General features: G+C 38.1%; 1 protein-coding gene and 2 non-coding genes across 3 annotated transcripts in view; 2 read left to right on the top strand and 1 right to left on the bottom strand.

Annotated features, from left to right (window-relative positions):
- Positions 1 to 23797, bottom strand: part of LOC127427334 (dedicator of cytokinesis protein 1-like) — a 321969-nt gene that overhangs the window by 199417 nt on the left and 98755 nt on the right. The window contains exons 20-24 of the mRNA XM_051674887.1: positions 22957 to 23046; positions 20074 to 20174; positions 19693 to 19821; positions 10647 to 10755; positions 2387 to 2457 (exon numbers count right to left, since the gene is read on the bottom strand). Of these exons, the coding sequence (XP_051530847.1) occupies positions 2387 to 2457; positions 10647 to 10755; positions 19693 to 19821; positions 20074 to 20174; positions 22957 to 23046 (500 nt within the window). The remainder of the gene's footprint in view (positions 1 to 2386; positions 2458 to 10646; positions 10756 to 19692; positions 19822 to 20073; positions 20175 to 22956; positions 23047 to 23797) is intronic.
- trnar-ccu (transfer RNA arginine (anticodon CCU)) lies at positions 14187 to 14259 on the top strand. The gene has a single exon. It is a non-coding gene; the product is annotated as a tRNA-Arg (tRNA).
- On the top strand, positions 14266 to 14337 carry trnam-cau (transfer RNA methionine (anticodon CAU)). The gene has a single exon. It is a non-coding gene; the product is annotated as a tRNA-Met (tRNA).

Below are 23797 nucleotides of genomic sequence, written 5' to 3'. Positions count from 1 at the left end.
TGTGAAGCGCACAGCACCTGCAGACTACATATATATATTCTATAATTAAATCGCAACATTTTATTTTTTAAACCATTTGAATAATCACATTAGGCTGTAAAACCAACGTCCAGAAGTGTGAAACTACTGGCAAAAATACAGAACGGAAAAGCCATTGCATCAAAATAAAAGTTTGATTCAAAATAAAAGCTTGACAAGAGTATTGAAGAAATTGCGACAGAAATATGTAACTACTGTATAGTACACTGTACTATTTAAAAAAAGAGGAAATGTGAAAGGGAAAGTAGAACAGAAAGGGAAAAGGAAAAAGGAAAAAGGAAATGGGAAGAGAAAGGGAAAGAGGGAAAGGAGCAAGGAAATGGGAGGGGGAAAGAGGAATGAAAAAAGGAATAGAAAAGGAAAGGGGAAAGGAAAAAGAAAAGGGGAAAGGAAAAAGGAAATGGAAGGTTAATGCAAATGGGAAAGAAAAAGTGGAAGGGAAAAGGGGAACAGAAAAGGAAAATGGAAAAGAAAAAGGGGAAAGGGAAAAGAAAAAAGGAAAGGTAAAGACGGGGCAGGACAGGACAGGACAGGACAGGACAGGCAAGGCAAGGCAAGGCAAGGCAAGGGTTTTATATCTGGCAGTGCTGTGCTGGATGCCCATAGAACCACAGGAGACAGAAAAGACACAGGAGGGGTTCAATTCTTCTCAAGTCCATGAAACTCTCAAAGACAAAGAACCAGAAGAAATAAAAAAAAAAAAATAAGGGACGAAAAGAAAAGAGAAGAAAAGAATGAGAATGAGGGTTTGCTAAGCTGGAAAATATTTAGTGCAAGGCCACTTCATTTGGGACAAGTGTTTATCCGGCAAATCTGAAGCCAACTAGCTACTAAATACAGCAAAGTACGCCTCCTGTGTGTAGCGAGAGAGAGAGAGAGAGAGAGAGAGAGAGAGAGAGAGAGAGCAAGAGCGAGAGCGAGAGATCACCTGCTCCTACATTAATGCTGCGATTGCAGTTTAAATTCTATGCACCAGTGTGTCCTGCATCACTATTCAGCAGATGTGCTACACTGCTACTGAATCTTCAGCGCCACTGCATAAAACACTGGGTATAAAGTACAAATATACCCTGTTTTTTGTACCCACTGGGTACAAAGCAATAAATAGAATGCATGTCTTTCTATAGCATTGTGTTTATTGGCTGCACAGAAAAACATATATTCAGTGCAACCAGTGCAATCTGATTTATGAACAAATGACTTTTCTGAGATGGTTCTTTTAACAAACCAGACAGTGCTGATCAGTTTGAATCTATATACACTAACAAATTATATGCTGAATCTATCAGAACGGATACTGAACTAATCTGCATCTGGCTCACTTAAGGGCCAGGTATGTATATGACATACTATTTGTGTAGTAAAAGAAACACTTTGACAGAAGTTTTGTTTAAATACATTGTACTTCAATAATAATAATAATAATAATAAAAACATTAAATTTAAAAAATCATGATGTAAAAAAAAAAAAATTGTAATTACAAATACTTTTTTTAAATATTAATTTGATTAAAAATAATTACATGCATTAAGTGAAAATGTTTAAATAAAACATTAAAACATTTTTCTTTATTGTTTTGTAAAATAAGCAATTTAATGCTCATGTATACACACTGACATTCAATAAATCTCTCTCTGTGGCACATCCATTTATACAGTAACATTTAAAGAGAAACACAACACGAACACAAATTACTAAGGGAATTTACAAGAATCCTGCTATGATAAAATGTCTCATGAAAATGTCACGTCTTTGAAAATTGCTTCAGTGAGGAAAGGCCATCGTCAGCTAAACATCTCGTAATTGAGACGCAGCAGGATTCATGCTTTCATAAGTCACGCTGACCTACTGCGAGCGTATGCATCCGAGACTGCAGTAAATTTATCCATCATAAGGCCCATGTAACTCCATTATATTGCCACTCAGGAATGAACACAATATCCCGAACCAACAAACAAGATCAGCAATGACCAGCATGTCTCTACTGCAACAAGATCACTTTGCAGTGATTGTGTGTAGAATCTTATGTGTGCGTGAGACTGTTACGAGATACTTGTGCGGTAAAGCTTGTTGTTTCTATAGTGACAATATGAGCAAAAATCCATCAGGATGACAGAAATTGAAGATGATCAGATCTAGCTCCTGAGTGTTGATCATTTTCAGTTCAGCATAGTGCAGATCAAATCAAATGTTGCTTTCATACACTCCTGCTTAAAAATATGCATGAGGAGCTGCTACTTTCTGCAATTTAGACAGAAGACCTCCAATCTTCAGAGCTAATTTTTTCTTTTTAAACTCTCTCAGAATCACTTTGAGACAGAGAAACGGAGCATTATGTCAACTCACCTGAGCTCCTTTGGATCGAAGACCAGTTTGAGATCATTGACAATAGTGGGGACGTACTTCAGTGCCACACCCTGGAAATCAGGCAAATGGTGATATATTAGCACAATCAACGATCTTAAAATCCATAAAAGACACTGATTAAATTGAAAAACTCAATAAGAATAGCAATGAGGAATAAGTGTGGTTACTCAGCAGAAAAAATGAATTCATTTTAAGGAATTTGGTTAATTTTGGATGAATTGTGCTTTCCACTCACTGTAAGGATGAACAATGAGAAAGCAGAGTGACTTTACACTGTTTAAGGAGCAAAATATAAGTGCCAAGCCCCTCATTTACTGCTTAGCCAAGACACTGAATGCTTTGTTTCATAAATCCATTGGCACTTAAACCAAATCTAGCTGTGATGAATGGCTTCACTTTGGCTTGAGAATAGACCTGTCAATGGCAGATGAACCCCATGCAGAGCAAACAAGTTACAACAATAAAATTCTCCAATACTCACCCCACCGCTCCAATCAATAACTAGAGAACCGGTGATCAATCCACCAAGAACACTTGTCTTTCCTTCTCTCTCTGCTTTTCCATTTACTGCATGTCAGACTCTAATGTCATCCTTCCATACCCTATCAACCCATCTGTCATAGCCCCTTCATTAAGAGCTCTCCTTTTCACATACATGTTCATTCTCTATCTGAGAAAGTCAAACACAACCAGAGTTTTTGACTATCAGCATCAAGATTGGTCCACATTGCAGCTCATTCTGGCCAAGAATTGCACACTTAAGGCCAAAGTATACTTCAGTTTTCACTCAGCCTTTCAAAGTATACTCTTCTGATTGTGAGCCCAAATGGACGCATACTGTGCACAAGACATTAACCAAAGTACATTTTAGCCTTTCCAAATCACTGCAATCAGATACTCAGGGAACTGCTGTCTGATGCAAATGGCGAATCTAAGTGCGATGTCAGCACAGACACCTGTCAATCACAGATGTCACACCTGTCCATTTAACCTACATCAAACACATTGGCACAAAGGCAAGCCAAATACAGATCCTTTTTGGGATTCCAGTGTTTAATGTGTCTGGCAGATATCAAGACATGCCCACAATATTTACTGTGTCTTAGCTTCCACAAAAGCTGCTTTTCACATATGGATCATCATTAATACACAAACAAACTGTGCTTGGCGTCTGCCGAGCATATGGGCAAGCTGCTATTAGCCAGCAAGCTGTGAGGCTTTGTGGCTTGTGGCCTGCTGCTGTCCTTGCTGTTTATGTTTTTTTTCTTTTTGTCTGCTGTGACTGATGTTATGCTTTTGGCTGAAGTCAAGGGTAAGAGGAAATGAGGTCATCAGTGACATGTGGTTTATTTTCCACGTAACCATAATTTTGCCAAGTACGACATATTCATGGATCAGCCTTTTTTTTTTGGTTCTGGAACAACATTCCTGTCAAGCAAACATAATCCTAACACTAACAATAACCATTAACAACTAGGGATTGGTCAGCATGGTCAAATAGTCGACTAGTCCTCCAACAACCAACTAGTCAACTGACTTCTGTAATCATGACTTGCCCTGTTTTTGAGCCTTTAGCTATGTCACTCAAGACCTCTGCATTGTGTTCCATTCGGTTTTTGAATGCAAGTAGCGGTGGTGGCGTAGTGGACTAAAGCACTGAACTGGTAAGCAGAAGGTTGTTGGTTCAATCCCCACAGCCACCACCATTGTGTCCTAGAGCAAGGCACTTAACTCCAGGTTGCTCCAGGGGGATTGGCACTGTAAGTTGCTTTGGATAAAAGCATCTGCCAAATGCATAAATGTAATGTAATGTAAAAGTAAGTAATGTTTTAAGTGAAGGGCCCCTAGGAAACTTTCTGATCAGGGTCAGGTAAACCGAAAACCAGCATAATTATTCAGGGCTTTCTTAAGACAGATAATTCAGCTAGTCATTCAGGTAACCCACCGACTAGTCTTTTTCTTTTTTTGCACATCCCTATAACGATCCCAAACATAAAAAATTGATCATGCCCTAACCCCAACCCAAAGCCAACCCTAAATCCTAACCCTAAACTCTGATTGGTTGAGAATGTCGTACCAGGACCAACAAAGATATTAAGGCAGGAATACATCCTACATGGAGAAATCACAGAAAGCAACACCACCTCACCTGATCGAAGAAAGTTATCATGACTTTTGCCAAGTTGGATGCATTCATGGATTAGAACCCTTGTTGTTCCTGGAACAACATTCCTATCAAGCATTCACAGTTTAGAGTTAGGTCTAGGGTCAAACATTTGGCAGGGTTGGGTCTTGGGAACAAAGTTCTTACCAACCAATCATTTCCCTCTGGTTTTTAGGTGTGGTTTAATGTTTGGGGTCAGGGTCAGGATTAGAGATTACAATATCTTTGTAAAATTAATATCCAATATTACTATCAACCAAGCAGATTTTTGAGTTAAGTTTAGGACTGGGGCAAAATTCTTCATTCATTTAATTGGTTTTAAGCAGTAGTTAATAGTTTAGGTTAAACATGTCATGCTTGGCCAAAATAACAGTAACCAAAGGGCGACTTATTTAAGGAGAGAAACAATTCTCTGAACTACTTTCTAAAACAGGTACGGTGTTATTCATTTGATAATATCGGTTTTTATTCTTGTCACACTTGAAAATATGGCAGTCCAGAGAATTTACAGATTTGATTTTTAAAGTAGCTCTTTTTTTTTCTTTTTTCTTCAAATTCTGATGTACTCTGAAATCATTTAAAAGCAAGAAAGTGGTTGACAAGGTCCAAAAAATGTATTTGTTTTGATTGAATATTGATGGATCAACATAATGTGTGTGAAAAGAAATAGTACCGGAAGGTTATTTCGATTAAACTTAAGTTTTAGTTGGGGTGACAGAAGCCATTTGATATTAGGTCTTGTTTTCAGAGAAATCTAACAAAATTGAGATGTTTATGTTTTAAACAAGAAAATAAATTATTTGCCAAAGGGGTAAAAGTAAGTTTTAATAATGAATCATCTTAATAAGTTTGTTTTATGCAAAAACCTCACTAAATATAGTTACATTTCTCTGAACACAAGACTTAATATTAAATCTAATTTTGCTTTTCAAGTAAATACATCTTGTTTTAAAGAATGTATTGCGAGATTATCATTTACATTTATGCATTTGGCAGACGCTTCTATCCAAAGCGACTTACAGTGCCCTTAACACAGGGACAATCCCCTGAAGCAATCTGAAGAGAAGCGCCTTGCTCAAGAACACAATGGTGGTGGCTGAGGGGATTGAACCAGCAACCTTCTGCTTACCAGTTCTGTGCTTTAGCTCACTATGCCACCACTCCTTTTATCATGCTAAACTTATTTATCACCCTTTGCAAGGCTGTCATGTTTTGCTTTGCAAGGCTATCATGCTTGTCCTTGATTAAAAAAAAAAAAAAATTGTAAAAGCATTTATCATTCATCTGGGAGAATTCTAAATGTTGTGCACCAGAGTTTGTCGTTCCCTTGGAAATGCGAGAAAAAATCCTGACAGGATAAAAGGATTTGTTGCAAAGATCGTGTTTAATGAACGTGTGAAAGATGCATTATAAATGTCTCAAATTGTTATTGTCTAGTCAGATGGTAAGTCTTGACAGCCTGCTTGTTTTGGCAAAATGATGCAAACTGAGGGTGAAACTGAATATTTGCTTGTAGTTCATAGGGTGTTCTGGGTGGCTGCTAAAAATCACTAACCCCAAGTATAAACAATAGTTACAGTGATGCTCTGACAATAAAGTACAGTTTCAGGAGAGAATTGTTCAGCTCATGAATTCTCTCAGCCACGGCCAGATCTAAGGTTGGGCTGTCAAGAAAATGTTCTGGTCATATTTTTATATTATATATATTTTTTAAATTATATTTTGCATAAAGAAAATGCAGCCTACATTTAGGACTATAAAGATATTTTGGACTGAGATCTTATTTTCAGGACACTTAAGCATATTTTATCCCCCAATTCTTATTTCTGTAATGCATACGGATTATTTATTTTTAAAGGATTATATTCCCTTCCCGGGCATAATACACAGGAGTGGATTTACTGTATGGAGAATGAAGAATTTCCGTGCAAGTGATGAACCAGGCATGCGAGAAATATGGGCAAGCTGTCGTATTTATTTGCATCGCTTGAAAACGCTCAATAACTTTCATCGGCAACTGTGTCAATAGAAGAACTGCCCAAGAGAGACCAAGCGTGTGCACGATAGAGACTGAATGACCTAGATGTTCAGCAAACTGCAGCCAGGTATACTAGTACAGACTGAATGGCAGCCAAAGAAAATAATAGTTTTGATATTTTAAACTGCAGCAAATTAAACTTGACATTCAGTATGTTTTACATCTGTTTGTATATTGTCTAATAATGCATTGGCAATGTACACTTAAACTGATTTCCAAATTGTAATTACAACATGCCCACTGATTTTATGGCATGTATCCATATACTTGTATCCATGATAAAAATAAAAAAAAATAATAAAAAATAATATATATATATATACATATATATATATATATATATATATATATATATATTACATATTTATATAATTAAAATAAGTTATGACCAACCAATTTCTTGCAAGTTCTATGAGCCAAAGTATGATTTTTTTAATGCTTGTTATGTAACGTGCCATGACTTTATCACGATTAATCACGATTAATCACAGAAAATTGAGTGATTAACAAGTTATTTTTCAAACGATTCACAGAAACTAATATATATATATATACACACACATACACAATTTATTTTTTATTTTATTTTTTTCAAATCAGTGAAAAAGACGCAGTAGCAAAGTACTACTTTGATGCCAAAATACTGTACAATGTAAATAATATATACTTTTTTTTCTCACATTGCGGTATTGAAAATTGGGAAGTAAAAAAGTGCACAACTCATGAAAATAATGTCACAATGTAAAACAAATTAATAATAATAATTACATTTCTCTATGCAAAATAATACTATTTCTTGTGTTTCTTTTGATTTTGGAGTAAAATAGGTCCAGGAAATTTTCTTGGCAAATTCCGTGCACATCACCTCAGAATGTCTCCGGCCTACAAATCTGAATTATCTTTTGCTTCGAATTATATGTTTAATGTCCTAACACACACAACCATGTTGGATACACAGAATATTCAATCTGGTTCTCAAGAGTTAGGTCCAATTTTGCCTGAAAACCGTCAGTGGTTGCTTGACATGTCAGTCAGATGGTGTCTTCCTGTCTAATCAGGCGGTTCTTGGACAGAATAAGCTGCAATGTGGTCCAGACTTTATGATGACAGTCAGAAGTCTGACTACACAGGACAATCTCTCTCTAATATCAAGGAATACAAAAGAGTTTGAAAACAAGTGCGTGAGTATGTACTGAATGCACTTCTGGCATGCCATTATGTTGAAAGTGTCTCTCACTTTGCTGATGTATCAAGGCAGGAAGAGTTGAAAGTGTGTTCCATTCCTTGTCATACCTTAAGTACGTCTTAGCATGATACATTTTTTATTTGCTGACAAAACCGCTAAGATCTCAGCCACCTGCACTGCTTCAGGCTGACTCACAACCCATCTGGAGGGCCTGATCTTTTGTGTCAGCCACTAAGTGTGTGTGTGTGTGTTAGAGACAAGGTGTGTTAACATAAAAAGGAAGTGACAAGAAAGGTCAAGGACATAAACAATGGCAGCCAAATGGAGAGGAGGAGCAAAGAAACAGATGAAGGAAGAAAAGGAGCGATAGAGTACCTTGAGGAGAAGCTAAACAGAAGGAACCCAGAGCCACAGAGGAGAGAGGAGGCGAGATGAGGAGAGAGAGACACACACATATAGAGAGAGAGATGAGAACATTTCAAGAAATAAAAAGAATGCAGGACAGAAAGGCAAAAACATTAATATTTTTGTTCTCCGTTAGGATCAAACCATGATTCTCATAGGATGCGCTCAGAAATAGAGGGCATTCAAGCAAAGGAAGCTCATATTTTTATACAAACACACAAAAGAGAGGCAGAAATTGCAATTCTGTCAACATTTACTGATTCTAATGCCACTTCAAACCTATACGGACTTACTGGAAAACAAAAGGAGATGTTTTAAAGAATGTGCATGCTAATCATTTCAATACAATGAAATTAAACGTCAGCCAATGCTAATGTTGAGCCTCAAATATGCAGCTTGATCACATGAAAGTTAAGTGACTGTGGTGACATTTTTGCAAATGTATAATATGTGGTTCTTTGCACATATCGCAAAAGTTCTGAGGTGAAATGTCCACTGCATGGCACCAAAAGTGATTTATATTGCCTCCCAAACAAATAAGGTTAAGGTTAAAGGGATAGTGACTTTCTTTCTTCAGCAGAACACAAACTGAATTTTTTAAAAGTACATCTCAGCTCTGTAGGTCCATTCAGTGCAAGTGAATTGTGATCAGACAAAGAAAATCACATAAAAGACTTAGCCAGCAGCCATATCACCCTGCAGCTCTGGCCTGGTTGTCTACTAATGCTAAGCAGGGTTGAGCCTGGCCAGTACCTGGATGGGAGACCTCCTGGGGAAAACGAAGGTTGCTTCTGGAAGAGGTATTATGGAGGCCAGCAGGGGGTGACCACCCACACAGACTGTGGGTCCTAATGCCCCAGTAGAGTGACGGGGACACTATACTGTAAAAAAGCACCATCTTTCAGATGAGACATTAAACTGAGCTCCTGACTCTCTGTGGTCATTAAAAATCCCAGGGCACTTCTTGTAAAGAGTAGGTATAACCATGGTGTCCTGGTCAAATGCCCTCATCTATTATGGCCCCCTAATAATCTCCACCCCTGAATTGGCTACATCACTCTACTGTCCACCAATAGCTAGTGAGTGGTGGGCATACTGGCGCACTATGGGTGCGGTCACATCATCCATGTGGATGCTGCACACTGGTTTCCCCCTATACTATGTAATGTGCTTTGAGTGCCTAGAAAAGCGCTATATAAATGTAAGGAATTATTACTATAATTATCATAAAAATAATTCATACAGCTCCAGTGGATAAATCCATATTTTCAGAAGTGATATAATAGATATGGGTGAGAAACCGATCAAAATGTAAGTCTTTTTTTTACTCTTAATCTCCTCTTTCACTTTTACATCTGAAAGTCGTCTTGCCTGATTAGTTTCACTTTCTCATCTGAAAGTGAAAGTTAAAGTGGAGATTTAGAGTAAAAAAAGGACTTAAATATGGTTCTGTTTCTCACCCACACCTATTATATTGTTTCTGAAGATATAGATTTAACTATTGCAGTCATATGGATAACTTTTATGTTTCCTTTATATGCACTTTGAAGCTACAAAGGTCTGGTCACCATTCACTTGCATTGTATGGTCCTACGGAGCTGAAATATTCTTCTAAAAATCTTTGTGTTCTGCTGAAGAAAGAAAGTCATACACATCTGGGATGGCATTAGGGTGAGTAAATGATGAGAGAATTATAATTTTGGGGTGAACTGTCCCTTTAATGCTCTATTGAGGTAAAACAAAAAAACTACTTCCCTGTCTTAAACCTAAACCTAACCGATATTGTCAGGAATATTGTCAGGAAATGTGAGATAAAAATGCAATTGCAGAAGCAACTCGTACCACGGTGCTTTGCATCGCTCTATCAGTTGAGCTGCCACGCAATTTACTTGCACTTGAACAGGCTTGTAAATATCATTGGTGTTGTAATGCAAATGTTTAAATGTTCAAGTAAAACTGTTTTGAATGTTTTTGATATACAAGACAACATTGTGTGAGGAACAGGGTGAAAAGTAAGTGTTTATTAACTGATAATCTGCCGTTTTACTCATTTGATTTGTGTGAAAGTAAATACAAGTCATTGTTGTTGTATTGCCTCTAGTGCTCAAATCACCAGGAAAGTAGAGTGATACGTAAAAGACATGTAAAAATCATTTAGCAAAAACGGGGATGAAGAAACTCTCTCTTTATGTCTGACACTAGTGATAAGAGGAAATAGCTTCAAAAGACTTAGAATATAGCACAGAAGTCGTATGGACTACTTTTATGGTTCTTTTTTGTACTTTTTGACATCCCCTTGTCACATTCTGTCTAACATCTCCTTTTGTGTTCCACTAAAGAAAGTTAGTTATACAGATTTGTAATGACATTAGAGTGAGTAAATGACAAAAACTTTTATTTACAAGGTTTAGGTATCATTGGGAACATGTTCTCAGACTGATCTCACCTTCACCCCGCTGGTACCGTCGGCATTGCTGTTCATCATGGCGTTAAACGAGGCAAAGAGATTCCGAAGGGACTCCATGAAATCACTCTCGCCTTTGTTCTCGTAGAGTCTGAAGGACGGCAGACACACGTACACACACACAGACAGTAGATGATCAGGGAGTCGGGCCTCAAAAATCATTTCATCTTCATCATCAGAGTGAAAACAGACTGGTCTGCATGTGTTTGGTGTGCAAATGCATGACATCAAACTAGCAATTCCGCATAAAAACAATGCACCAAACTACACACTCACACCTGTTCGCTGGCATCTCTAAACTAGCTCGTGATTACAGGCTGATCACATTGATGAATCGCTCTGTAATTTAGTTTGACGGGCAGAGAGCCAATGGGCCCTCTTGGAATCGCTCCAAAGCTCCGCACAAACATCAGGGGAATTCTTGCATTCGTGCATTCATTAAATTATCGTTGACTGCCTTTGCTGATTCGATTAGCGCCACCTGATTTTCTTCACTCTTTTTGTTATCGTGAGGTCAGAAATTTCACACTCATCCAGAGCGTTTACATTAGAACCGCCTCCATGTCAATACATTCACACAAACACACACACTTAGTTAATGGGCCTTAACATGCACTGAAATATTTTCACAGCCCAGTCAACTATTAATTATTTTTAAATGCTGACATATGGTAGATCTCTAATGATTTTTATTAAAGCTGAAGTGTGTAATTTCTGCACAAGTAGTGGCACCAAATGGAATTGCAAATTGCTTGTTTGAGCAACCTAAACCAATGGCACGAGTTCAGGGCGGGACTAACTGCTTGACCAGAAAACAGCAGACAGAGGGAGTGTTTGAAACTTATTTGAAAACAGCATTTTTGCAATTTTGTTTGGTGCTGCTAGTGGTGCAGAAATTACTTCACCTTTAAAGCTAATTATAATCGGGTGTTTCTTCAACTTCGGGAACTTTTAGCGCTGTGGATTTCTAAAATGTTAAGTTAAAGTAAATGTTAACTCCAGTTTATTTAACTTGCCTACTAGCAATGTCCAAACAGTGTATGTACATGCATTACAGGAGATTTGTCTTTTTTCTTTTCTTTCTGAAAGTCGTGAAAATTCTCACCAGAGTGTCATTTCAGCACATCTCAAATTCTGTATTGTGTTTAATTGAATTCTGTGCTGGAAATGATGCTGACAGAAATTACATTTTTAAAGTTTTCGAAATAAAATGTCCGACTGCTTTGTCTTGCTGAGGCTAATTTCATAGCTAACATTTTATGTATCCTAAATGCACACAAATAAATAATATTTTCACACTTTTTGTGTAGTTTGAAAAAATTTGGAAATTACACCTAAAAAAGGTGATATTTACCTTGAATTTAATTTGTTTTCCATCAAACATCTAGTCTCATATTTCATCTCACGCATGCTCTTCAAAGACACTTTTGTCCACTTGGATAACAAGTACACTAACTTTTGAAAAAACGTTATTAGGTGCAAAATCGTTTGGTGTGGTAGAAATGACGCTACAGCTGCGGGACAGTCGCAATTCTCGAAAAAAAAAAATATATAAAAAAAATACAGAAATTTTTCGCACATTAAATATTGAAATTGTTTATTTGATTCTTTGTTTAGATAATCATAGTTTTAAAAGTCATAATTTGAATTTTTGTAATAACTGAATAATGAAAGTCTGGGACAAGGCTAAAACAGTAAAATCTATACATAAAAGGCATCATAAATGTACTGAAAATAAATAATGATGAAAAAAAGGTTCCAAGTCAGTTTTAATGTAACCTTCATATAAATGCATACTTTATATTAAAACAATAAATAAATACATCTGCTTGTTTTATAAAAATAAATAAATGTGAAAAAAAATTATAAAAAAACTATAAAGTTACTAATTATGGTAATACCATTTCAAAATTCTCCTGTGACAAGGAGGAGGGTGTGGCCGGGTCGCGAAGATGCACGCCTGGCGATGAGTTGCCACAATCAGCCGGAGAGAGAGAGAGAGAGAGTGAAATGAGAGAGAGAGAGAGAGAGAGAGAGAGAGAGAGAAATGAGAGAGAGAGAGGAGAGAGAGAGAGAGAAATGAGAGCGAGAGAGAGGAGAGAGAGAGAGCTGGGTTTGTGTGCGTGCACATGTTTTGTTCTGCTGAGTTTTATGTTGTGTTTGTTTTATTAAAAGTATTTTTGATTGATAACCCAGTTCCCGCTTCCTCCTCTATGATGATCAAAAGACCTACCTGCCACATCTCACTATCAGTCAATTCAAACTTAAAATTTGGCATTTGGCCTAACTATGTTAAACAATAACATTCTTAATATGTACTCAGTTTTGAACAAAGTTTACAAACCTAGAGTAGAGTACAATGGGGCTAAAGGCCCCCAGGGTAAAAAGGCACATTTGATTTTATTTTCTCCCAAAAACCCTGAACAGTAACAAAAACTACCAAAACACTTAACACTTGTGTGTCTATGCACTGCAAGATTTTGTTGATACATGAGGTCATTGAGGATTTTGAGGCAATTCCATCTAATATTTAAAATGTATGTAGCTAATGAAAATCCCTGAAATTATCAATTTTTTTAGACAAATTTAGTTATTTTCAGTTTCTTTCTAGTTGATTAACTCAAAGTTTTGTTATACACACACACACACACACACACACAGGTGGCCAAAAGCATGGAATAATGTACATATTTTGCTCTTATGGAAATAAATTGGTACTTTTATTCACCAAAGTGGCATTCACCTGATCTCAATGTATAGTCAGGACATTAATAAAGTGAAAAATTACTATTACAATATGAAAAACATGTTCAGAACTTCTTAAACCACTTCAAAGAGTTCTCATCAAAAAATCCTCCACGTGCAGCAATGACAGCTTTGCAGATCCTTGTTATTCTAGCTGTCAGTTTGTCCAGATACTCAGGTGACATTTCACCCCACACTTCCTGTAGCACTTGCCATAGATGTGTCTGTCTTGTTGGGCACTTCTCACGCACCTTACAGTCTAGCTGATCCCACAAAAGCTCAATGGGGTTAAGATCCAGAACACTTTTTATCCAATTATCTGTTGTCCAATGTCTGTGTTTCTTTGCCCACTCTAACCTTTTCTTTTTGTTTTTCTGTTTCAAAAGTGGCTTTTTCTTTGCAATTCTTCCCATAAGGCCTGCACCCCTGAGTCTTCTCTTTACTGTTGTACATGAAACTGGTGTAGAGCGGGTAGAATTCAATGAAGCTGTCAGCTGAGGACATGTGAGGCGTCTATTTCTCAAACTAGAGACTCTGATGTACTTATCCTCTTGTTTAGTTGTACATCTGGCCTTCCACATCTCTTTCTGTCCTTGTTAGAGTCAGTTGTTCTTTGTCTTTGAAGACTGTAGTGTACACATTTGTATGAAATCTTCAGTTTTTTGGCAATTTCAAGCATTGTATAGCCTTCATTCCTCAAAACAATGATTGACTGATGTGTTTCTAGAGAAAGCAGAGGATTTGCTGTGGTTGGAAACTAGTATCTTTGTGACAACAGCCCCAGTGGCCTAATGGATAAGGCACTGGCCTCCTAAGCCAGGGATTGTGGGTTCAAATCCCATCTGGGGTGAGTTTCAGCAGAGTGGCGCAGCGGAAGCGTGCTGGGCCCATAACCCAGAGGTCGATGGATCGAAACCATCCTCTGCTAACATTTGGTTTCTTATGCCAAGCCCAGCTGCTTGGGAAAGAAAAGCTAAAACAGTGCAAGACTTAAACCCAAGTAGTTTTCCACTGAATTTAAGCATGAAAATTCACAAAAAATGTGTCTGATCTGAGGTTTTGTTGAAGACAACAGAATACTTGGAAAGAAAACCAAATGGGAAAGCTGAGTATTGCAAAGGAAGCGTGATGTGCCCATAACCAAGAGGTCAAAGAATCGAAACCATCCTCTGCTATGAGGTCTTGTAAACATGAGCAAGCTTTCAAAAGGAAGAACTTTATGACTTTAACTCCGCCCCCTAGGCCTCAAATTCAAAGACAGCAGAAATATGTTCAAAGGTATGTGGTGTTCTGAAGGTAGTTATCTTTCAAAGTGTATTTTTCTGAGTAACTGAGTAATTTTGCCATTTTTGATCTAATATTGACCTTAAGACATGCCAGTCTATTGCATACTGTGGCAACTCATAAACAAACACAAAGACAATGTTAAGCTTCATTTAACGAACCAAATAGCTTTCAACTGTGTTTGATATAATGGCAAGTGATTTTCTAGTATCAAATGATCAATTTAGCATGATTACTCAAGGATAAGGTGTGGAGTGATGACCTGCTAGATTTGATCAAATGACTTTTCAAATAGTGATGGTGCTGTTTTTTACATCAGTAATGTCCTGACTATATTTTGTGATCAGCTGAATGCCACTTTGGTGAATTAAAGTACCAATTTCCTTCTGAAACAGCAAAATCTGTACATTATTCCAAACTTTTGGCCACCAGTATATGTGTGTGTGTGTGTGTGTGTGTGTGTGTGTGTGTGTGTGTGTGTGTGTGTGTGTGTGTGTGTATATATATATATATATATATATATATATATATATATATATTTACACTACCGGTCAAAAGTTTTGAAACACTTATTCTTTATTATTATTTTTATTTTATTTATTCATATTTTAGAATAATAGTAAAGTCATCAAAACTATGGAATAACATAAATGGAAATATGGGAATTATGTTGTGACTAAACAAAATCCAAAATAAATCAAAACTGTGTTATATTTTAGCATCTTCAAAGTGGTCACACTTTGCCTAGAATCTGCAGACATGTACTCTTGACATTTTCTCAACCAACTTCTTGAGGTATCTCCCGGGGATGCTTTTTAAACAGCATTGAAGGAGTTCCCATCTATGTTGGGCACTTATTGGCTGCTTTTCTTTATTATTTGGTCAAAGTCATCAATTCCAAAAAAAAAAAAAAAATATATATATATATATATATATATATATATATATATATATATATATATATATTACATTTTAGTTTTATAATGAAATAAATTAATATGGTGGCACAATTATATTTTTGTCTACAAAACAAATTTCAAACATTTAAGCATACGCCTTCAGATCAAAAGATTTTTAAGATCATGAGAAACATTTCAGTCAAGTGTTTCAATGTTTGTGTGTATATATATATATATATATATATATATATATATATATATATATATATATATATATATATATATATATATTATATTATATATCACTGCCCAATAAGAGAAAGAACACATTGCTTTAAGTGGGGGGAATATACACCGATCAGCCACAACATTAAAACCACCTCTCTAATATTGTGTAGGTCCCCCTCGTGCCACCAAAGCAGCTCTGACCCGTCGAGGCATGGACTCCACAAGAGCTCTGAAGGTATCCTGTGGTATCTGGCACCAAGACATTAGCAGCAGATCCTTCAAGTCCTGTAAGTTGTGAGGTGGGGCCTCCATGGATCGGACTTGTTGGTCCAGCACATTCCATAAATGTTCAATCAGATTGAGAACTGGGGAATTTGGAGGCCAAGTCATCACCTTGAACTCTTTGTCATGTTTCTCAAACCATTACTGAGCAATTTTTGCAGTGTGGCAGGGTGCCTTATCCTGCTGAAAAAGGCCACTCCCATCAGTGAATACCGTTGCCATGAAGGGGTGTACGTGGTCTGCAACAATCTTTAGGTAGTTGGCACATGTCGAAGTAACATCCACATGAATGCCAGGAACCAAGGTTCCCAGCAGAACATTGCCCAGAGCATCACACTGCCTCCGCCGGCCTGCCTTCTTCCCATGGTGCATCCTGCTGCCATCTCTTCCCCAGGTAAATGACTGATGAGGAGGGGGGCATGGCCGGGCCGTCCATCCTTACAGCCCGGCCACGCCCTCCTCCTCGTCACATACTCCCAACGCAAGATCGCCTGACTTACTCCCCCCCATTCCTGGAGGGGAGCTGTTGCCCTTCCAGCCGTTCCGCCACTGGATGGTCATCCCCCATCCTGGGAACAGAAGCAGGACGAGGGGAGGGAGAGAGGATGGAGAAAGAGAGAGCGGGAGAGCCCAAGAGAGAGGAGAGAGAGAGAGAGAAAAAAAAGAAAAAGGGAAAAGGAAAAAAAAAAAACTCTGGTTCTCGACCACGCCGCCAGTCAGTCCTCAGCGACGCCGGACCACTGGCACTAGACCCCTCAGCCGTCCCTTTTGGCCGCTGGCTGGCACACTGTTCCAGCGCCATAGAGTCGAGCACTCCCTCGGCATCGTGATCCTCCGTCAGCGGCAAGGGGTCTCTGATGGCACGTCTACCTCCAACTCCCATGTTTCAGCACCACTGTGCCAGACCTCTGCCTTCTCTATCAAAGGAGGAAGCGGGAACCGGGTGAACACTTCACATAGGGCTTTAATGACAGACTGTTCAACTTAAACACAACATAAGAATGCTTTTCAGCATACAGGAACGCTGGCACACACACACAGCTCTGTGACGCTCACACTCTTGGTCGACCTGGCCCAACGCAGAATGCACACATTTAGACGGCTGCGTGCAACTCTCTCTCTCGAACTGGTGTCTCCAGCTCCTCTTTATCCCCCTGCCATCCTTACGGCCAAGCCAAGCCCACTTCCTCGTCACAATGACGCACACACACCCGGCCTTCCACATGATCAAAAAGAAAATGTGATTCATCAGACCACGCCACCTTCTTCCATTGCTCCATGGTCCAGTTCTGATGCTCACGTGCCCATTGTAGGCACTTTCGGCGGTAGACAAGAGTCAGCATGGGCACTCTGACCAGTCTGCGGCTACGCAGCACCATATGCAGCAAGCTGTGATGCACTGTGTGTTCTGACACCTTTCTATCATGGCCAGCATTACGTTTTTCAGCAGCTTGTGCTACAGTAGCTCTTCTGTGGGATCGGACCAGATTGGCAAGCCTTCACTCCCCACACGCATCAATGAGCCTTGGGCGTCCATGACCCTGTCGCCGGTTCACCGGTTGTCCTTCCTTGGACCAGTTTTGGTAAGTACTAACCACTGCATACCGGGAACACCCCACAAAACCTGCCGTTTTGGAGATGCTCTGACCCAGTCGTCTAGCCAAAATCAAAGTTGCTCAGATCCTTACGCTTGCCCATTTTCCTACTTCCAACACATGAAATTCAAGAACTGACTGTTCACTCGCTGCCTAATATATCCCACCCCTTTACAGGTGCCATTGTAACCTGTCAGTGGTTTTAATGTTGCAACTGATCAGTGTAATTATGAAAAATGTTGAAAGTGGGCTCACATTTACTGATCAATTCACAATGGAGATTCATTTGTTTATAGAATACTTTAGATGTAATAAAATGCCAAATGAGTTTGAAATTAACTGGAAATGGTGCACACTTTTCCTAAGTAATTTTGAATAAGCATTAGCTTAATTTGTTCATCAAAAGAGCATCTTGCTGTCTTAAATGTATTTGCATTAGTTGAGAAATTTTGCACTATAACTATTGTGCCTATATCTACACACAATCACTCTAAACCCCCTGGGGGCCTTTTACCCGAAGTGTGTGGAGCAAAAGCCCCCCTAGCAACCTTTTATTTTTTATTTTTTTTACTGAATTTGAATAAAAACAACCTTCTCTAATAAATCATTTTCATACAAATTATGTTGCTCCATCAATAAAAAATATATCTTTTCAATCTTGATATCGTGTGACCAGAAAAAAAGCACATTTTCCAAGGTGTGCTTTTAGCACCATTGTACCCTACACATAGCAATAATAATGAAAAAATGATGCCTGAAAATGACTCAGTTCAGTAAGTGAATCAACTGTTATCTAACAATAACTCACATGTTTGACACTGATTCATTAAAAAGAACCAGCTTATAAAAGTCATTCGTTCACAACTCAGACGTCATGGACTGTGCTGTAAATGCAACAGAGATATGTTTTGGAGGCCATCTATAAGCTGTGTACGGCTGGTTTACGCATGAATTCTTGAACACTAGCAGCGGTTTTGCTCTGTCTACATGCACCAAAGTCTCTCCTCATTAGTGTCTTTCAGAAGTCTGAGGTTGTCAGGTGTTCGGAGCACTCAGGTTGTTAAGGGAGTCACATTCTCTCTTCACACAGGCCTAAGGGATGCTGTCATATACTTTACCTGCAGACAAAAAGCTAATCACCGCCGGTGAACTTAATTTAGGCCATGTCATTACTCAACATGTCCTCGGTCTCTCTAAATCAGCACTGCAGACCATTCCACTTCCTGTCTGGCTAAAACATCCTCCATCACTCAGAGAACAAGAACACTTCAGTTTGAAAAATGTGAGGCATTTCACATCTGCCAATTAAATCAAGCTGACTCTTTTCTCGGTATGAACGACAGCTTTTGGCTGGGAAACAGATTTGATGTAACAAAAATGGATTTGCAAAACAAAAAATTTTTGCAGAGCTTAGACATGCTGTCATTTCAAATTTACATTTATTTTTTCTTTAAATATGATAATAATATTTTGTGTGTATGTGTGTGTGTGTGTGTATGTGACTGGATAATAACTAGTACGGTACCAAGTTTCATCTTCAAACAACAGACAGTAGTGAGCTATCAGTCTGGAAAGAGCAACTGGAAAACTGGAAATTATTTTCTTGCATTTTGAATGAGAAAACTGGGCATTATGCTATTTTATACATGCATACCGAGCACTACTTCATGTTGTGCATGACGTTGAATACACGTTGCGCCCAGAATTATGATTAAGGAAAACTAATTTAATTCCAATCTGACATTTTAGACTGAAATAGACAAAATCTGACTTTACTTGGAGTGCCAAAATTCTTTTATATGTGGCTTGGGTTCATTTGTAAAAATGAAAGTTTTGTCAGATTGTGTTGGACTTGTTCAAACAAAAACAGTGGATTTGAGTATGAAATGACCTTAAAAAAAAATAAAAACTTAGATTTGGGCTGTCAGTGTGAACAAATCTTCACAATCTGAAAATGTCTGATGTAATTGATGATAAGGTGATGAAAGCACGTACTGGTTAAAGAGAACACGAGACCTCACGATGAATTTGAAGATGTACTCCAAAGCTTTCAGGGCTTTCAGCAGCTGGTCTGTGAGCTTCTCGGCATTATCCACATAGTTCTTCAAAACTTTCATCAGTTTTCTGAAAAATATTCACACCAAGAATACGTTGACACACAGACAGCAATACGAAAGCACACAAACACACACTTATTGAGAGAGAGAGAGAAGGACAGCATCAGAGAAAGACAAACCTTTAACCATTTCTCTGTTATACAATGCAATGATAATTGAACATTTTTCAGATGAACACCAAGAACATTAACCTATTCTCACAAGAAATATTAGTGAAACGTTAAACATTTCAGTGATTGTTCTGTGGTTTGGCACTCACGTATAGGCGAGGGTGGCGCTGAAGTGTTTGCGGATGTATGTCTCCAGAACAGGATTAAAGTGATGGAACTTCCTGTCAGCAATCAGTCCGATTATAAAGACCTTTCAGAACCAAAGACACAGTCAGAATATAAAAGGGCATTTTTATCAATATATACTCTGTGTGTGTGTGTGTGTGTGTGTGTGTGTGTGCATATATATATATATATATATACACATACACACCGATCAGCCACAACATTAAAACCATCTGCCTAATATTCTGCAGGTCTCCCTCGTGCCGCCAAAATAGCACCAACTTGCATCTCAGAATAGCATTCTGAGATGCTATTCTTCTCACCACAATTGTACAGAGCGGTTATCTGAGTTACTGTAGACTTTGTCAGTTCGAACCAGTCTGACCATTCTCTGTTGACCTCTCTCATCAACAAGGCATTTCCATTCACAGAACTGCCACTCACTGGATGTTTTTTTGTTTTTGGCACCATTCAGAGTAAATTCTAGAGACTGCTGTGCGTGAAAATTACTCAGAATGGTGCCAAAAACAAAAAACAGTTGTTGTAGTGGCTCAAATTAATGTTTTATTGCAGTGATTATAATTTTAATATCAATGCATTGTTATTATAATTTGTTTTTACTTACACAGTTACATAATTTAACTAATCTTTATTAGAAACTAAGTATATTACATTGTTAAATACATATATAATATAGTTAAATAAAATACATATAGTTTATAATATATATAGTGCATTCATAAAATATTAAAACCCCTTCTTTTTTTTCACATTGTGTTATGTTGCAGCCTTATGCTATAATGTAAAAAAAAACAAAAAACAAAAGCGCATCAATCTACACTCCATACCCCATAATGACAGCAAAAAACAGATTTTTTTAATAACTTTGCAAATGTATTAAAAAGAAAAAAATGAAATATCACATTGACATAAGTATTCAGACCCTTTACTATGACACTTGAAATATAGCTCAGGTGCATCCCATTTCTCTGGATCATCTTTGAGATGTTTTACGCTTTGACTGGAGTCCACTTGTGGCAAATTCAATTGATTGGATGTGATTTTGAAAGGCACACACCTGTCTTTATAAGGTCTCACAGCTGAAAATGCATATCAGAGCAAAAACCAAGCTATGAGGTCAAAGGAACTGCCTGCAGAGCTCACAGACAGGATTGTGTTGAAGCACAGATCTGGGGAAGGCTATAAAAACGGCTGCATTGAAGGTTCCCAAGAGCACAGTGGCCTCCATAATTCTTAAATGGAAGAAGTTTGGAACAACCAGGACTCTTCCTAGAGCTGGTTGCCGACGAAACTGAGCAATTGGTGGAGAAGGGCCTTGGTAAGAGAGGTCACCAAGAACCCGATGGTCACTCTGGTTGAGCTCCAGAGATCATGTGTGGAGACGGGAGAAACTTGCAGAAGGACAACCATCACTGCAGCACTCCACCGATCTGGGCTTTATGGCAGAGTGGCCAAACGGAAGAATCTCCTCAGTGCAAGACACGTGAAAGCCCGTTTGGAATTTGCAATAAAGCACCTAAAGGACTCTTAGACTGTGAGAAACAAGATTTTCTGGTCTAATGAAACGAAGATTGAACTGTCTGGCCTCAATTCCAAGCATCATGTCTGGAGGAAACCAGGCACCGCTCATCACCTTTGCAACACCATCCCAATGGTGAAGCATGGTGGTGATAGCATCACGCTGTGCAGTTGTTTTTCAGCAGCAGGGACTGGGGATCTGGTCAGGGTTGAAGGAAAGCTGAAAGCAGCTAAATACAGAGATATCCTTAATGAAAACCTGGTCCAGAGCACTCAGAACCTCAAAATGGGCCGATGGTTCACCTTCCAACTAGACAATGACCGTAAGCACACAGCTAAGACAATGCAAGAGTGGCTTAGGGACAACTCTGTAAATGTCCTTGAATGGCCCAGCCAGAATCCGGACTTGAACCCAATCGAACATCTCTGAAGAGACCTGAAAATGTCTGTCCACCGACGGTCCCCATCCAACTTGACAGAGCTTGAGAGGATCTGCAGAGAAGAATGGCAGAAAATCCCCAAATCCAGGTGTGCAAAGCTTGTCGCATCATACCCAAAAAGACTTAAGGCCGTAATCGCTGCCAAAGGTGCTTCAAATAAGTACTGAGTTAAGGGTCTGAATACTTATGACAGTGTGAATTTTTTGAATGTATATACACACAGTACTGTGCAAAAGTTTTAGGCACTTGTGAAAAACTTTCAAAGTGAGGATTTCTTAAAAAAATAATGCCATAAATAGTTTTCATTAATCAATTAACATCAAAGTCCAGTAAACAGAAAAAGAGCTAAATCAATATTTGGTGTGAAAACTTTTGTCTTCAAAACAGCACCAATTCTTCTAGGTACACCTGGACTTGGCAGATAGGATGTTCAAGCTTCTTGGAAAATTCACCACAGTTCTTTTATTTATTTAGGCTGTTTTAATTGCTTCTGTATTTTCATTTAATCTCAGACTGACACAATGTTCAGTGGTGGGCTCTGTGAGGGCCATGCCATCTGTTGCAGGGCTCCCTGTTCTTCTATTCTAATCTTTTCTATTAGCAAAAATAATGTTTGGGAATATAAAATGTATATTTCCTATTGACACACTAAAGCTGAAGATATAAAAAACCATCTTAAGACAAATGCTTTTGTGAAACATCTTATGTGCCTAAGAATTTTGCACAGTACTGTATATATATATATAAGACAAAAAAGAATGTCTGCAACAAATGGAAAGAAACATACTTCTGCCTCAGGTCTCTCCTGAAGATGAACTACTTTATCTAAATTATAAACATATTCAGAATTTTTAGGTTTTATTGTACAACAGCCACTGTGAATCTTACCAGAGCATCAAACACTAGCGTATCGAATGTTTCACTGTCTGAATTCTCCATCATAATGTTGAAGAGAGCGTCCAAAGTGTCCTGCAAAAACTAAACACAAACACACACACAGATTATAGGAGGAACTTCAAACACACACACACCTGATGGTCGTCATCATCAGTGTTATTGAAAGGTTTTAAAAGCTCTGCACTGTTTAGTCTCAGGCATTTACTCAAAGAGAGGAAATGTGAAAAGATGCTGTCTGATATTTGAACTGTCAATCTAAAGCAGATGTTGTTCACTTTAATGTGTGCTGTCAGTCATTTGACACTCAATGACAGACGAGCAAGGACATCACGGCAGGAAGAGAATAACAACTCAAAACGAGCTATACAGGCCTATATGTGCTCACAGTTCACATACAGAAAGCATGTGCTGTCATTCGTCCTGCTGTGTTTTTTTTAATGTTACTCAATGTATTATTCTTATAGCTATATTTATTCATTCATTTTCACCTCATAGTATTATTAATATGAACATATAATTAATGCCAAATGCCATCAGGATGTATATGCGTCTCATTTAAAAGAACCAAAGAAAAAGTGAATTGAGTGAAAAAGAATGCAGTTTTGTTTGCATTCTTACCATACCTGGCCTTAAAAGTGGACTCTGATCTCTTTTTGATACAGTTTACGTATTAACAAGTCTCAGTCCAGTTTCAATTGAGATTCATTTTAGTTTCCATGTGGTTTGCTTTGAAGTGGTTTGATTAATTGCAAATATTAATGTTTGCTGAAAAAGGCATATTTAAAGGCAGTATACAATTGAAGTATATTTAGGAAGTATGAATACACGTTTT

This window comes from Myxocyprinus asiaticus, chromosome 36 (genome assembly GCF_019703515.2).
Source record: "Myxocyprinus asiaticus isolate MX2 ecotype Aquarium Trade chromosome 36, UBuf_Myxa_2, whole genome shotgun sequence".
NCBI classification, from domain to species: domain Eukaryota; kingdom Metazoa; phylum Chordata; class Actinopteri; order Cypriniformes; family Catostomidae; genus Myxocyprinus; species Myxocyprinus asiaticus.
This window is presented reverse-complemented; position numbering and strand designations above follow the sequence as displayed.